Source organism: Scyliorhinus canicula, chromosome 20, assembly GCF_902713615.1.
Source record: "Scyliorhinus canicula chromosome 20, sScyCan1.1, whole genome shotgun sequence".
NCBI lineage: Eukaryota > Metazoa > Chordata > Chondrichthyes > Carcharhiniformes > Scyliorhinidae > Scyliorhinus > Scyliorhinus canicula.
Genome location: NC_052165.1, coordinates 26,899,975 through 26,914,123, shown reverse-complemented (window position 1 = coordinate 26,914,123; position 14,149 = coordinate 26,899,975). Strand labels below are relative to the sequence as shown.

At 46.3% G+C, this 14,149-nt stretch overlaps 1 protein-coding gene across 1 annotated transcript in view; it reads left to right on the top strand.

The window, feature by feature from the left end:
• Positions 1-14,149, top strand: part of LOC119954981 (protein kinase C-binding protein NELL2-like) — a 320,987-nt gene that overhangs the window by 236,411 nt on the left and 70,427 nt on the right. Inside the window, exon 15 of the mRNA XM_038780757.1 lies at positions 1,882-1,977. Within this exon, the coding sequence (XP_038636685.1) occupies positions 1,882-1,977 (96 nt within the window). The remainder of the gene's footprint in view (positions 1-1,881; positions 1,978-14,149) is intronic.

The window sequence follows — 14,149 nt, the reverse complement described above, 5'->3', positions numbered from 1 at the left end:
TGGGAGGTCATATCGGGGCATGGGATGGCAAAGGGAAAGCGAGAGAACTCGTCGATGACGTTCAGGAAGTACACATTCCACCGGGGGGGGGAGGGGGGGAAGGGGGACGATGACTAAGTTTGTTTATTTAATTTTAATTTATTTTTAAGTTCTTTTGTTGTTCATTGGGGTTCGGGGGGTGGGGGGATGTGATATATGCGTTGATACGGTCTGGGGGGTGTTACAGTTATTATGGGGTTATTTTGTTGCATTTCATTGTTTGTTGTTATATTTTCTGTAAAACATTCCAATAAGAATTATTTTTAAAAAAAAGGAAGTACACATTCCTATTGGACGTGACTGGTCCAGTGTCACTGCGCTGAGTTGCGGGTAGTCGTCGGCTCGATCAGCTGTGCTGGAGTGGCCCCGTGATGACTGCCCTCTGAATTTGTATTCTTCTAGACAAATTTCTGAGTTGGAAGAAGATGGCAGTCCGCGTGGATTGCACGTGGCGGGCGGCGAGGAAGATGGCGCCCAAGATGGTGGCCCCCATGAGTCGCACGTGGCCGGCCGCGTGCAGGGGGGTTGCCAAGATGGCGGCCCCCATGAGTCACACGTGTTGTTTGGGGGCGGAGTCGGAGTACAGGCCGTAGCATTTCGGGGCCTGCGGGCCTGTGGATTCTGGAAACGAGTGCTCAGGGCTGCAGAGGAGTTAGGAGAGGAGGCCTGCTTTGCCAGGCAGACCCGGGCATAGTGTCCTTTGCGACCGCAGCTGCTGCAGGTCACGTTACGGGCCGGGCAGTGCTGCCGTGAGTGCTGGGGCTGTCTGCAAAAACGGCACACTGGGGCTGCGTGATGGCTGGGTGGCCGCGCGGCGCAGTCCTGGGGCAGTCGCTGGTTGGGGGCCCAGGATGGGGTCATTTGGTCCATGGGGAACGAAGTGAGACTGCGGAATGAGACCTCCATAGTGGTAGCTAGTTCAACTGTGTCCTCTAAGTTCTGGGCCCCTTTTTCTAGTAACCAGTGGCCATAATTCGATCTGAGGCCTGCCACGTACACATCTCTAACGACAAGTTCCATGTGCTGTTCGGCTGATACAGCCTGGTAATTACAGTCCCGAGCTAAAATCTTTAACTCCCGCAGGAATTCTTCCAACGACTCCGCGGGGCGCTGGCGGCATGTCGTAAAAATATGGCGCACGTAGACCTCGTTGATGGGCCTCATGTACTTTCAATCTAGCATGGCTAGGGCCTCCGTATACGAGTTGGTACTATTGAGTTGAGAAGATATACGGTGGCTCACCCTTGCGTGCAGTAGACTGAGTTTCTGCTGCTCTGTAGTTTCAGCAGTGCTTGATTCAGCCAGGTAGGCCTTGAAACATCTGAGCCAGTGCTGAAAGATTTCTCTTGCCTCTGCAGCCTGCGGGTCGAGTTCTAGTCAGTCAGGTTTGAGGGCTGATTCCATAGTTGTTTCTTCGATTTCTTCTTGTTTCCTAAGACTATTAAATTGATGTGACCATCAATTCACACGACACGTGGTTGGAAGTGAACAGTGGTTTTAATAGTCTTACAACAGAGCCTGCCGGCGACGAGATGAACTGGCAGGCAGGCTCACGACTGCCAAGGTTTATACTTCCAGTTAGTGGGAGGAGCCATGGGCAGAGCCATGGGCGGAGCCAAGGGTGGAGCCTAGTACAAACTCCTCATCTCCCCCTATGGGTAGAGCCACGCAACTGCTCGTATACCGAGCTTACATAGACACAGTACATCATATATAATAACAGTGTGAATTACACGGACTGTGATTCACGCTAACACCTTAATGGATGAGATAAATCTGTGGTTTGTTGTGGGGATAATTACTGGAAATGTCATGCTAAAAGTTCTTTGTTCTCTTCACCAGCATTCTGTGAAGATGGCTGCAGGAATGGAGGCACCTGTATTGCTCCCAAAGTCTGTGCATGTCCACAAGGATTCACAGGACAACTGTGTGAAACAGGTAGGCAGAGGAGCTGCTTTTCACAGTATTGCAAGGCCATGCTAAGTAGCGTCACAGAAGTGCATTTTACTCTAGCTCTGCAAGGGATTAAATAGTGGTTGCACTGGAGCATATGTCTAGTCCCTCCAGGTTATTAATCCTGCATCGAAACATGGCCTATAGATTTGATGCTATTCCTTACAGTTCAGTTTATGATGGGAAGTTGCACCGCAATACCTCACATTAGCAACCCAACAATCAGGATGGTTTAGCCTGAAGATTAACGGGAGGGATTTTAGTGCCAAAAATTAATTGAAACAGGGCTGATCTGTCAACCACCTCATTACTATGATATGATCCATTGATTTAACCAGCCACTGAAATGTACCTACGACTGACTGGTAATAGAGTACTGCCAAAGTACAGCCTGATTATACTGCTAGCTCTCAGACAAACTGAATGTGATTCCTCTGAAATTTATACCGAGCGTTGGCTATGCTGGCACTGCAGGAGTTATTAAACGACCTGCCTGCTCTATCCACTGACAGCTTCCCCCAGGCTGCATCTGGTTAGAGATTCTCCTCGTGTTAGCTTGACACGGATTTGGATTTCTGCAGCCCAGATCTACATTGGGGTCAACAGGTTAGAGGCTTTAATCCACCAAGAAGTCAGTGTAAATCCCTTTACATTGTTCAGACTTCACTTTTTGGCGCAGCGCTGATGGAACGACACAAGAAATGAACGTCAGAGTCTGTGAACAGGGCTTGAGGGATCCTTCTGCTTAATACACTGAAAGCAGTCAGGAGCCACACAAAAATAAAGCTCCGTCGTCAAGGTCGATCGGAGTTCTAATATTTATTTTACTTGGGACGTTTCATCATTATTGACTATAAGAATCTCACTGTCAACCTGAGCACACATAGCATTCATAACATGAAATGAAATGAAAATGGCTTTATTGTCACGAGTAGGCTTCAATGAAGTTACTGTGAAAAGCCCCTAGTCACCACATTCCGGCACCTGTCCGGGGAGGCTGGTACGGGAATCGAACCGTGCTGCTGGCCTGCTTTAAAAGCCAGCGATTTAGCTGAGTGAGCTAAACCAGCCCCTCGTGAGAGGTGAACAAAATGCTATACCTTTTGCAGTAACTTTTTACCACAAATAAAATAAAATAAGCCATCAGCTAATTCCACTGCAAAATCTAAACGTTCCCAACAATGGTGTTAAATTAATTACCTCTGATGAGCAAACGATCAGACGATTATGAACCACTGTATTCAACATTTTGTTCCATTTGGGCAAAGAAAGAAGTTGTAGAAAGCCTCAAGAAACATGCTCAGTCGTTTATTTGCTTATTTTCTTCAGTTAAAAAATATAACTACCTACTTTATAACATTTAAATAAAACTTAATTAGGCCCTGTTAAAATAAGTAAGCAGAGTTTTCTTTACAGTTGAGCTAGACTCAGTTATTGACAATTGTGCAATTTCCACTTCACTGAATTACTGAATCGCTGCACAGAAGGATTCAGGCTAAGGTTGATCTGATGGAGATCTCTTTGGGTAGCTTCAGCTCAGTCTGAATCTTTTGCCATATTAATGCAATCCAAATATTTTTTTCCTGCATGTTTTTTTATTTAAAGTTCTCCTTTCCAATCACTCCAACCATAGAGTACGAGTGGGAGGTTTTCCTTCAGGTCTGCTTAAAAAGGTTGCAAAAGTGGCTCATGGCAAGAGAGCTTTAATTTGCCGTTCCCTGCCCCCAACTTCCTCCACCCTCAAACCCCACTCCCACCATCCCTGCCAGAAGCAGCTGGCTATTGTTTAGCACGCAGAAAGTATACGGTGCACCAACGATTTGAACTTAATTGGGGTCTACCATAATCACATGTAGCATTTCCTATATTACGACTATACATGAACAAGTATTTCAAAGGTTGAATAGCACTTCAGGATGCCCCGAACGAGATCGTGAAAGAGCCTAACTCATGCAAATCTTCATTTTAGTTGTTTTGTAAAATAAATAAATATAATATGCAAAAACTTGTTGTTTTTAATTTTTGTTTTGGGCCACGCCACCCTAAAATAATCTGAAGGAACACAATGACTGGCCTAAACACATCAGCGGAGATATTAGCAGTTTTAATGATGAAAGATCAATATTGTATACTGGAACAAATCATAATTAGACAGTGTTAATTCCCTCCAAGTATCTTACTGTACTAATTGAGGAGATGGTGTTAGAAAAATAACAACATAGAATCTTAAGTAAAATTTATACAATACAGCACATCCAGTAATTAGACACTTTCGAAGCTATATTTGAAAAGAATAGAGGAATTAGATTAATATAAATGTAATTGGTAGATGATCTGCATTATGCATCTCGAAAGCAATGATGATCCTTCACAACACGTCTGTTATCCAAGTGAAGTATGAGGGAAAGGAAGATAATAGTCCAGACTGAAAATGAATAAGCTAGCTAATTGGAACCAAGGTCATTTTATCAATTCTAGTCGTCCAACTTGAGCAGCTGTCAGCAGCGATCCCAGGGGATTGGTCAGGGATGGTTACGTTCACTATATTTATTAATGACTTTGCTGATCTGAAGAAACAGATATGGTTCAAAAAGACCTGCAGTGACTGAACAATTGCTGATGGTATTTACAGGTGTTCCATATCTTGATTTAGCATTGTTGCTACTAGAATCACGAGTATTATCACATAAAAATGGCTTCTAATCTTTTAAAAATCAAGTGGAATATTACACCTGCCTTGCCAGTGCTGTCATTTTGCATGTGGGCAGCTGAGTGGGAGGGAGCTTTTATTGCTGCACTCCTGCTGGTCACTTCCATTTTCGAGGCAGCATGTTGTACAATGACAGATATAGCAAGCTCACTGTCATCTCTGTCATTTCAGCTGACCTTCAGTCAAGATGGAAAAAGGGAAGATTAAAACGACTGATCCCTAAATTATTGAAAGATTAAATTATTTGTTAAAACTCCTTTGTGGTGCATCAAGGTACACATATGTAAAGAATCAAACAAAGGACAAAATTCTCTGTTTGGGAGACAAAAGGGTTGATGCCGGGACTGAATTGCGTGCAGTTCCCATTCCCGTTGGGAGCGCTATTTGGGAAATAATTCAGGACAGGCTAATGGGCCAGCACTCAGCTGACACGAATTCAAGCAATCCCTGGCTCAGCGGGCGTTCCAACTGTTGGGGCCGGCGATAGAGCTAACGAAACAGCTGGAGCTGTTTTTAAGCGCTCCACTTACCACACACTCACTGCAGCCACCAAGACGGCTCAGAGGAAGACCTGCCCCCTGAGTTTAGGAGTCCGAGGTGGATGCACAGCTCCATGCCAGTGATGAGCGGAGGCACACCCTCTTCCCCGGCGTGGGCTACAGACGCAAGCTGCCTTCCTGAACACTGCCTGGGAAATGCAGGGCAGAGGCAATCAGCGCTGCTAGTCCCACCAGGAGACGACAGCTGGTGATCCTGAGGGGTGAGGGTCAATACTTGTAGTAATTCATGGCCGTGAGACTTCCACCTGAGAGGGGTGGAGAATCACGGAGGCCCAGAGCATTCTGGGTCAAACTGCTGATGACACTTAAATGAATGCAAATGCCGGTTTGTATGGTGCTGCAGGCGTGGGGCGTGAACTCGTTATCGCCCGATTCGGCGTCAGGAGCAGATCTCGATTTTGGTCAGATACCCAGGCGGGATTCTCCGAGCCAGCAAGGGGTTAGAGAATCGGCGAGTGGGTGCGCGAGTCCTGCCACGCTGCGCCGCCGATTCTCCGGCCACCAGTGAATCGGTGCCAATTGCGCCGGCACGCCGCTGGTTGAAAGTGGGCCCCACGGCGATTCTCTGCGCTCGACGGGCTGAGTGCCCGCTCAGTCCCGCCTGCATGGTCCTCATGTTGTCCTACCCGGCGGGACCTCAGCATTCTGGCTGCGGGGGCCACCGATCGGCGATAGCGCTCAATCCTAGGAGGGCCTATGTTCCTCTGCACCGGGCCCCTGTAGGGCTCCGCCATGTTGCCCGGGGGCCGGCGCGGAGGTGGCTGTGGCGCGCATGCGTGGACCCAGGCCGGCTGTGGTGCGCATGCGCAGACCCACGCCGGCCATGTAGGGTCGGCTCTCGGCGCTGGAGCAGCGCACAGCACGCCGGCGCCGGCGCTAGCCCCCTAGGAAGGGGAGATTGACTGGGCTTGGAGGCCCATTGACGCCGGAGTCGCTCACGCCGGTTCTGACGCCGACGTCAACACTTGGCCAGGATATCGGTGAATCCTGGCCCAAGTGCTCGGCCACATGTTTGTGGCATCATGAGGCAGAGTTTCGCGCAAAATATTTGGGTTGCAATTGTGAGCTAACTAGGAAAATGGGGCAGCATTATTTTGTTAGATGCTGCCAGTTAAAACTGAAAAGGTGTAAGAAGCTGGAGTTAGAGTTCTGGTCACTGATGAAAAGGCAGATATTTGAGTACCTCATGGAAAGAACAGTGTGATGATTCCGGTTCCCACTCTTGATGTAGGAAGAATCTGGAAAAACAAATTGAATAATAGCAACAGCAATACACAACCTGCATTTATCTAGCACTTTAATATGGCTAGATATCTAAGACGCTTCACATGAGGGCAATCTGGCAAAAAGATTGACAGCAAAGGAGGGGACTCGGGACAGGTGTCCAAATGCTTGGTCGCAGAAATAGTTTTAAGGGGGGAGATAAATGTAGAGGTTGAGGGAGAAAATTCGAGAGCTGTGGGGGTGGCTGTCAATGGTGGGAGGGCTGAGGGGTGATGGGTGGGAGAAGGTTGGGTTGCACAGGAATCCGGAATTTGAGGGTTCTAGGGCTGCAGTAGATAGAGAGGGGAGTGTCCACAGAGGGATTTAAACACAGGCGTTAAAATTCAAAAGGACTCAGTTCACTGGGAGCCAATAAGCACTGGAATGATGGATAAATGAAGCTGCCAGTATGAATGAGGGTTTCGGCAATAGATGCCCTGAGGCAAGAATGGAATCAGGTAATGTTACAGGAGGTGAAAATTGGCATAATATACACCAGTATATCATGGTGCAGACACACACGGATGGACATACAGTAGAACCAATCAACATGCACAAACACCGCAGCCAATCACCAGTTAGAATACACACACTATAAAGGCAGAGGGCATCACTTTTCCCGCTCATTCTGGATGCTGCCTCTCAGAAGCACAAGAGCTCATCAAGTTTAGTACAGACTCACACCACGTGCTGAGAGATTCAACTGGTTCTGACAGGCACAGGTCTCTAGTTAAACTAGCATCGTTTAAACCCACAGTTCTCGTATGTCTATTATTTTATAAGTAGTTAATAAAATAGAGTTGAACCTTCATCAGTGTTGGTGGCATATGTTAGCTTTGCAAGTCTACACTGCCCAACACTTCAAAAATAGGTCCAAAATTGGATTGGCCATGCTAAATTGCCCCTTAGTGTCCGAAGATGTGCAAGTTACGGGTATAGGGAAGGGGAGTGAGCTTGTGTTGGTGTTCTTTCAGAGAAATGATGCAGTCTTTCAGAGGGTCAGTGCACTCGAGAGACCAAATGGCCTCCTTCTGCACTGCAAAAATTCTCTGTTCGATAGGTAGTCTTGGTGATGAGAAGTGAAGAAATATGTACTTCACATACAAAAATTCCTAACTGAAAGGATAGGTTATCACCAGCAAGCTGACAAAATGTAGATACCATTGAGGAACAGAACAAGAAAAGAGCCAGAAGATACAACTGGTTTGGCCTCACATCAGGCCCTGTCAAATGAAGTATACCAAATTCAAGATAAATAGATATCAGCCTCACCAAGGGAAGAACAGTGAAGGCCTGGACCACCGAAAGATAGGGGTCGGGATTCTTCGTCCCGCGCGGTGCGCACTCGCTGGCAGCGAGATCCTCCGTCCCACCAGCCGACCAATGGGGTTTCCCATTGTGGGCAGCCCGATGCCGTCGGGAAATACTCAGGTGTGGGTGCGCGATCGGCGTAACGGAGAATCCCGACAGCGGAGATTCCAGCCCAGGATTTTAAAAATAAGTTATATTTTTGTTCTCTTGCACTGATGTTTTGCATCACGCGGGCAAGAAAACCTCGACAGTGCAAGAAGCCTTTTAAATGATAATCAACCTCGCTAAAAAATAACCATTACAACTTTCGAGTCTCTTGCTTCAGGTTTTGAATTTTACAGGGAGATATAAAAGTCATCTTTTTGTAAAAATACATCCTTACATTTCCCGTCTTATTTTTCTCTCTCAGAATCGAACTCCTCATCGTGTGCCTAATTGATATTGTATGCACTCTCTTTCTCAGTCCTTCCTTTTGTTTATTTCTCAATCCTTTAGAGCTGAAGCGGGGGGGGGGCGAGGTGGGGAGGGGGAGGGGGGGGGGGGGGGGGGGGCAAGTCTACCAAATGCCTGGCATCAAATTAGATGTCCCTGCTGCAGCAAATTTGGCCCAAAGGGTTCATTTGTTTCGACACAGTGCTTCGGGAACTTCCTGCTGAATCTTTGTTGATGTTTGAAGGAAGCAGACACTTCCACTGCACTTTCAAAACATAAAATATTTAGCAGCCAAGGACTTTGTATATTTGCAAGCAGGCAGGCGTAAGCCTCTCTGAAATATAACAGCTGTCGAGAGACGTATTTTATTTTCAAGAGCCATCTGTGGCACACTAACTCAATCTTACCACAGTTGCATAATTAGGTAATACCTGTAACTTGGGTTTTGAATTCAATGCCATGCTTTAACATTGTAGTGTAATTCTTCAATAACGACCAGTGATAAATTGATTTGACGGTACGAGCATGTATTTTGTAATATCAGAATTGGTGCTTCTCTTACAATAGAAATTGTATTTGAAATTTCAATCTCATTTTTAGCGCGTGAAAATCAAATTTTAAACTTGGATCAAATATGCCTTGGTTTTGATTTATGTTCTGTATGGTGTTCTGATGAAATTTTAGATCCAAAAACAATCTTCACAGTTCCTTGGAGGCCACTTTTCATTAAGTGCATGTGAAACTTTCCACAGAGTGTACAAAACTGAGACCTATAATTAAATGAAAAACTCCTCACATATTACCGATTTATCAACTGACAGCATTTTTAAATGAAAAAATTATTGTCAAAAATAATGAAAAAACACATTTGCAGTTTTCAATATTTAGAAGTGTCTTTATTTGGTATACCATCTGGGTTCCAGTGTAAGTAAGCTTTGAACAAATCTGGTTAATTCCGGTCTTATAAATCATGACTAGTACTTGTACATCAACTGGAGTGTGGCTTTGTTGGCCGATCATTGCATGAAACTTCTTACTATGCATTTAGTAAATGGTAGAAATGGATGATGATTCAGACTCGTTAACCTGGGCTGCAGTTTATGCATTATATGCGGATATTCAACATGCACAGTCATCATTATCCTTGTCCCCATTCATGAATCATTTTAGAGTACCTTTCTTTTGGGTATCTCAAAAATCAAGTATACTGCTTCCCTTTCCTCTGAGGATATAGGCGGCACAGTGGCTAGCACTGCTGCATCACAGCGCCAGGGACCAGGTTCTATTCTGACCTTGGGTGACTGCCTGTGTGGAGATTGTACATTCTCCCAGAGTCTGCATGGGTTTCCTGAGCCCTGGTTTCCTTCCACAGTCCAAAGATGTGCAGGTTAGATCGGTTAGCCACGCTAAATTGGCTCTTAGTGTCCAATGGTTAGGTGGGGTCATGGGATATGGCGGGGATGTGGGGCGAGGTAGGGTGCTCTTTCAGGGGGTCGGTACAGACTTAATGGGCTGAATGGCCTTCTTCTACACTGTAGGGATTCTATGATCACATGGGATTCCCCCCATGCACGCTGACTGAACTCTGAAAATAATTATTCTTGCAAGTTATACTATACATTGGAATGTTCCCTTCCAGCCGGGGAACACTTCAGCAGTCAAGGGCATTCAGCTTCTGATCTCCGCGTAAGCTTTCTCCAAGGCGGTCTTCAGGACACGTGACAATGCAGAATTGCCGAGCAAAAACTTATAGCTAAGTTCCGCACGCATGAGTGCGGCCTCAACCGGGATCTTGGATTCATGTCGCGTTACATTCACCCCCCACCATCTGGCCTGGACTTGCACAATCCTACCAACTGTCATGGTTTGAGACAATTCACACCTCTTTAACCTGGGATTACCCCCATCTCTGGATCTGTAATGATTTGATTACCCGCAAATGCTCGCATTCCAAGCATTGTCTGGCATCTCGGACTTTGTCTATATAAATGTTTCTGGAACATACCTCTCCATTCACCTGAGGAAGGAACAGTGCTCCGAAAGCTCGTGTTTGAAACAAACCTGTTGCACTTTAACCTGGTGTTGTAAGACTTCTTACTGTGCTCACCCCAGTCCAACACCGGCATCTCCACATCATACAAAGCTAGTTAGAAAGTACCCTGTAAAAGGATCTGCAGTAAACAAATTCATTCTTCCTAAACAGTGTCACTTTCATTTTAATTCTATTGTATTATTCCAAAATTCGATAGAATTTTTCTATATTAATACTCTCTCTGCTAGATTTATCAATGGCACTGGGAAAACATTGTTAAGATTCTTGTGATTCCCAAAAGGCCGAAACCACAGTTGTGTGTGTGAGGAAAGTACCTGAACTTCTCAGCTTCTTATACTGAAGGGTTCAGCTCTTCCAGGGAGCTCTGTAAGTGAACATCAGAGTTGGGGGTGGAGAGGAAATTTGATTCAGCGTGTTGGAAACGAGCCCTGGTTTCAAATTTACCTGAGCCATTGAGGTAAGTTTCCTCTGTCTGCTGCTCATCGTTGTGCAAAGAATTTGAGCAGTCTCAATTAAAGACTGAGAAGGCACAGAACTATAACTACAAAACTGTTCAACACCAATGCATGAGTGGTGACAGAGATGGAACAATCTGACATAGATGCAGTCAGGAATGCTCGTCTAAAATTGGGGCTGAGGAAAGTTGTTGGTCAGAACAGAGGGAGTTTTACTAAGCAGTTGACTACACCATATACGATGTTGCTATTGAAATGGAAATAAGTTCACTCTGTTCTATTCCTTGCCTTTTCCTCCAGAGATGTGTTGACAAAATGACAAAGAATATAAAAATATGGGCCGGGATTCTCCGAGCCTGAGCTGGGGTGGAGGCTTGCTGGGGGCGCGGAAGAATCCCGGAGAATCGGCGGCAATCGTGCCTGCGTGCCGTTCGGGAGCCGCTGAAATAGGCCCCTATGGTGATTCTCAACGGGCGACGGGCCGAACTCCCACCGGGTCCCGCCGGCATGGTTCAAACCTGGTACCATGCAGCGGGAGCTCGGACCCGCGGCCAATGTGGACGTCCTGATGGGGGGGTGGTGGGGGAGGGAGGCTCCATTGGATCCAGGCCCGCGATCGGTAGCTTCCGATCGACGGGCGCCGCGATCTGGAGGGGACCTACCTCCTTCCGCGAGGGTCCGATGTTCGGTTGCTGACAGGTTGCTCCGCGCCGGCGCAGAGATGGCAACCACACGTATGCGCCAGCACAGAGCCAGCCTTCGCTCGCATGCGCGGACCCACGCCGGCCATGTAGGGCCAGCTTTCGGCACGGAGCAGCGCACAGCCCCTGAGAACAGGAGAAATACTGGGCCTGGAGGCCCGTTGATGCTGGCATCGCTCCGGCCCGTTTTGATGCTGGTGACAACACATGGCCGCGATATCGGAGAATCCCGGCTCTGAAGTTTGAATCAAAATGAATTTATTTTACACTACTAAACATGATTAGGTTTGCACACTTTACTGAGTAACAGATACTAAACTAATAATACTGAATATGTAGTACAGTAATCAATATTCTATCTAACTATTAAACTACACTATGACTTGACCTTGTGCTATATCTCTACAATGAATTCTCACCCATCTCTCCTCAGCTTCTCATCATGTTCTCTTAGAATTCCTAGAGATGCTGTCTTATATACAATGAATTAATAACGCCATCTAGTGTTTATTTGCACATAGTTTCAGATGCTAGCCTTTTACTACACTGGCACTATACATATCATTACACACACTTGATCACTGACAGCACTCAATAATCTAAAAAAATTAATCAGATGACCTTTTGAATTTTGAAGTTAGCATCAGCAATAAATAGTCATGAGAGTAAAAAATGACCATGGGCGGGATTCTCCATAGCGGAGGCGGAAGAGACACCCTCCCCTGCGCATGCGGTGGTATGACTTCAGCAGCTGCTGATGCGCCGGCGCATGCGCAGACTTACGCTGGCCAGCGAAGTCCTTTCGGCCCCTGCTGGCATGGCGCCAAAGACCGTTCACGCCAGCCAGCGGAGTGGGAACCACTCCGGCGCGGTACTAGCCCCTCAATGTGAGGGCTTGGCCCCTAAAAGTGCAGAGAATTCCGCACCTTTGGGGCGGCCCAATGCCGGAGTGGTTCACACCACTCCAAAACGCCGGGACCCCCGCCCCGCCGGGTAGGGGAGAATCCCAGCCCATGTTATTGCTGCAGAGGGTTCAGACCCTATGATTTTCTTTTGGGCTGAGAAAGAGGTAAACCCACGGCCAGTACCATTTAGAATGATAAGAGCTGCAGAACCTGGGAACACCACCATCTGGACGTTCCCCTCCAAGTCACTGACCATCCTGACTTGGAAATATATCTCCTCTCCTTCACTGTCACTGGGTCAGTACTGTGGGTGTACCTACACCACATGGACTGCAGTGGTTCAAGAAGGCAGCTCACCACCAACTTCTGAAGGGCAACTAGGGATGGGCAAATGCTGGCCTAGACTGCAACACCCAAAATCACAAAATGAATATTTAAAAAAAACCTTCTCTGGGGCATTTAGGAAAGAACAGTAATCTGGAGAGAATCTGCTTATCAAACATTTTTGGTTAAAACAAATGATTGGAGCAGTCATTTGATAATACATCGGAGTTCTTTCCCCCACTCCACCCTTCAGGGTAATGGAGCTTGCTGAATACAATTAATTTCCCTCTGTCAATAGGTCTATTTGCATGATTTCAAATTATTCAAAGATTCACCACCTACCTGTTTTACAATAGCATAATCATAGAATCATCGAATTTACAGTGCAGAAGGAGGCCATTTGGCCCTTCGAGTCTGCACCGGCTCTTGGAAAGAGCACCATACCCAAGCCCACACCTCCACCCTATCCCCATAACCCAATGACCCCACCAAACATTTTTGGACACTAGGGGCAATTTAGCATGGCCAGTCCACCTAACCTGCACATCTTTGGACTGTGGGAGGGAAAAGGAACCCACGCAGACACGGGGAGAACATGCAGACTCCACACAGACAGCGACCCAAGCCAGAATCGAACCTGGGACCTTGGAGCTGTGAAGCAACCGTGCTAACCACTTTGCTAACGTGCTGCCCGTTAAGGGTGGAACAAGTCAGAAGATAAATAAATTGCAAGGCTTTGGGGCTTTTCACAAGCCCTGGTTTATGCTTTTATCAGGACTTGTGGCCTACTTTTGACGAGTCACAGCTTTGGAATGAGTTACAGTAGTTTGATGGACATGTGCAGAACGTAGATGAAAACTGTCTCTAATGAGAGTCTCGTTCAAGTCATGGATCATTACTCTACATCCATGGTAATAACTACACTGAGGGTGTGTTTTTCCTACTTTCTGAACTGCCTTGATAAGATTAGTCCCGTAATTCTGAATTGCACATTGTAATCTATCAATTATGGCACAAGTATCTGAAACTACATGGATATAAACTGCTACACCATCATAGAGTAATAGGTTTTTACTAGATCCATATAATATATTACAATTCAGAGGAATTAAGCATCTGCCCACATAACAGCCAGTCTAAAGTCAGAGTGGGAGAAAGGACGGAGGTTATTGTACACTGATTTGGCTGAAAGGAAACGGATGATGAAGGGGAGGCAGTGGCGAGGTGGTAATGTCACTGCCCTAATAATCCAGAGGCCCAGGTTAATTCTCTGCAAAGACAGGTTCAAACCCCACCATGAATGTTTTATTTGAAATTCCATCTTCACTAGGTCAGCAATTCTTATGGTAATTTTAAATCTCTTCCATTGAAATGGAGAGGGACAGTTATCAACATGTGGGCAAGATTGTTTGGATCTTAATGGCTTTGCAGGGACATTTTCAG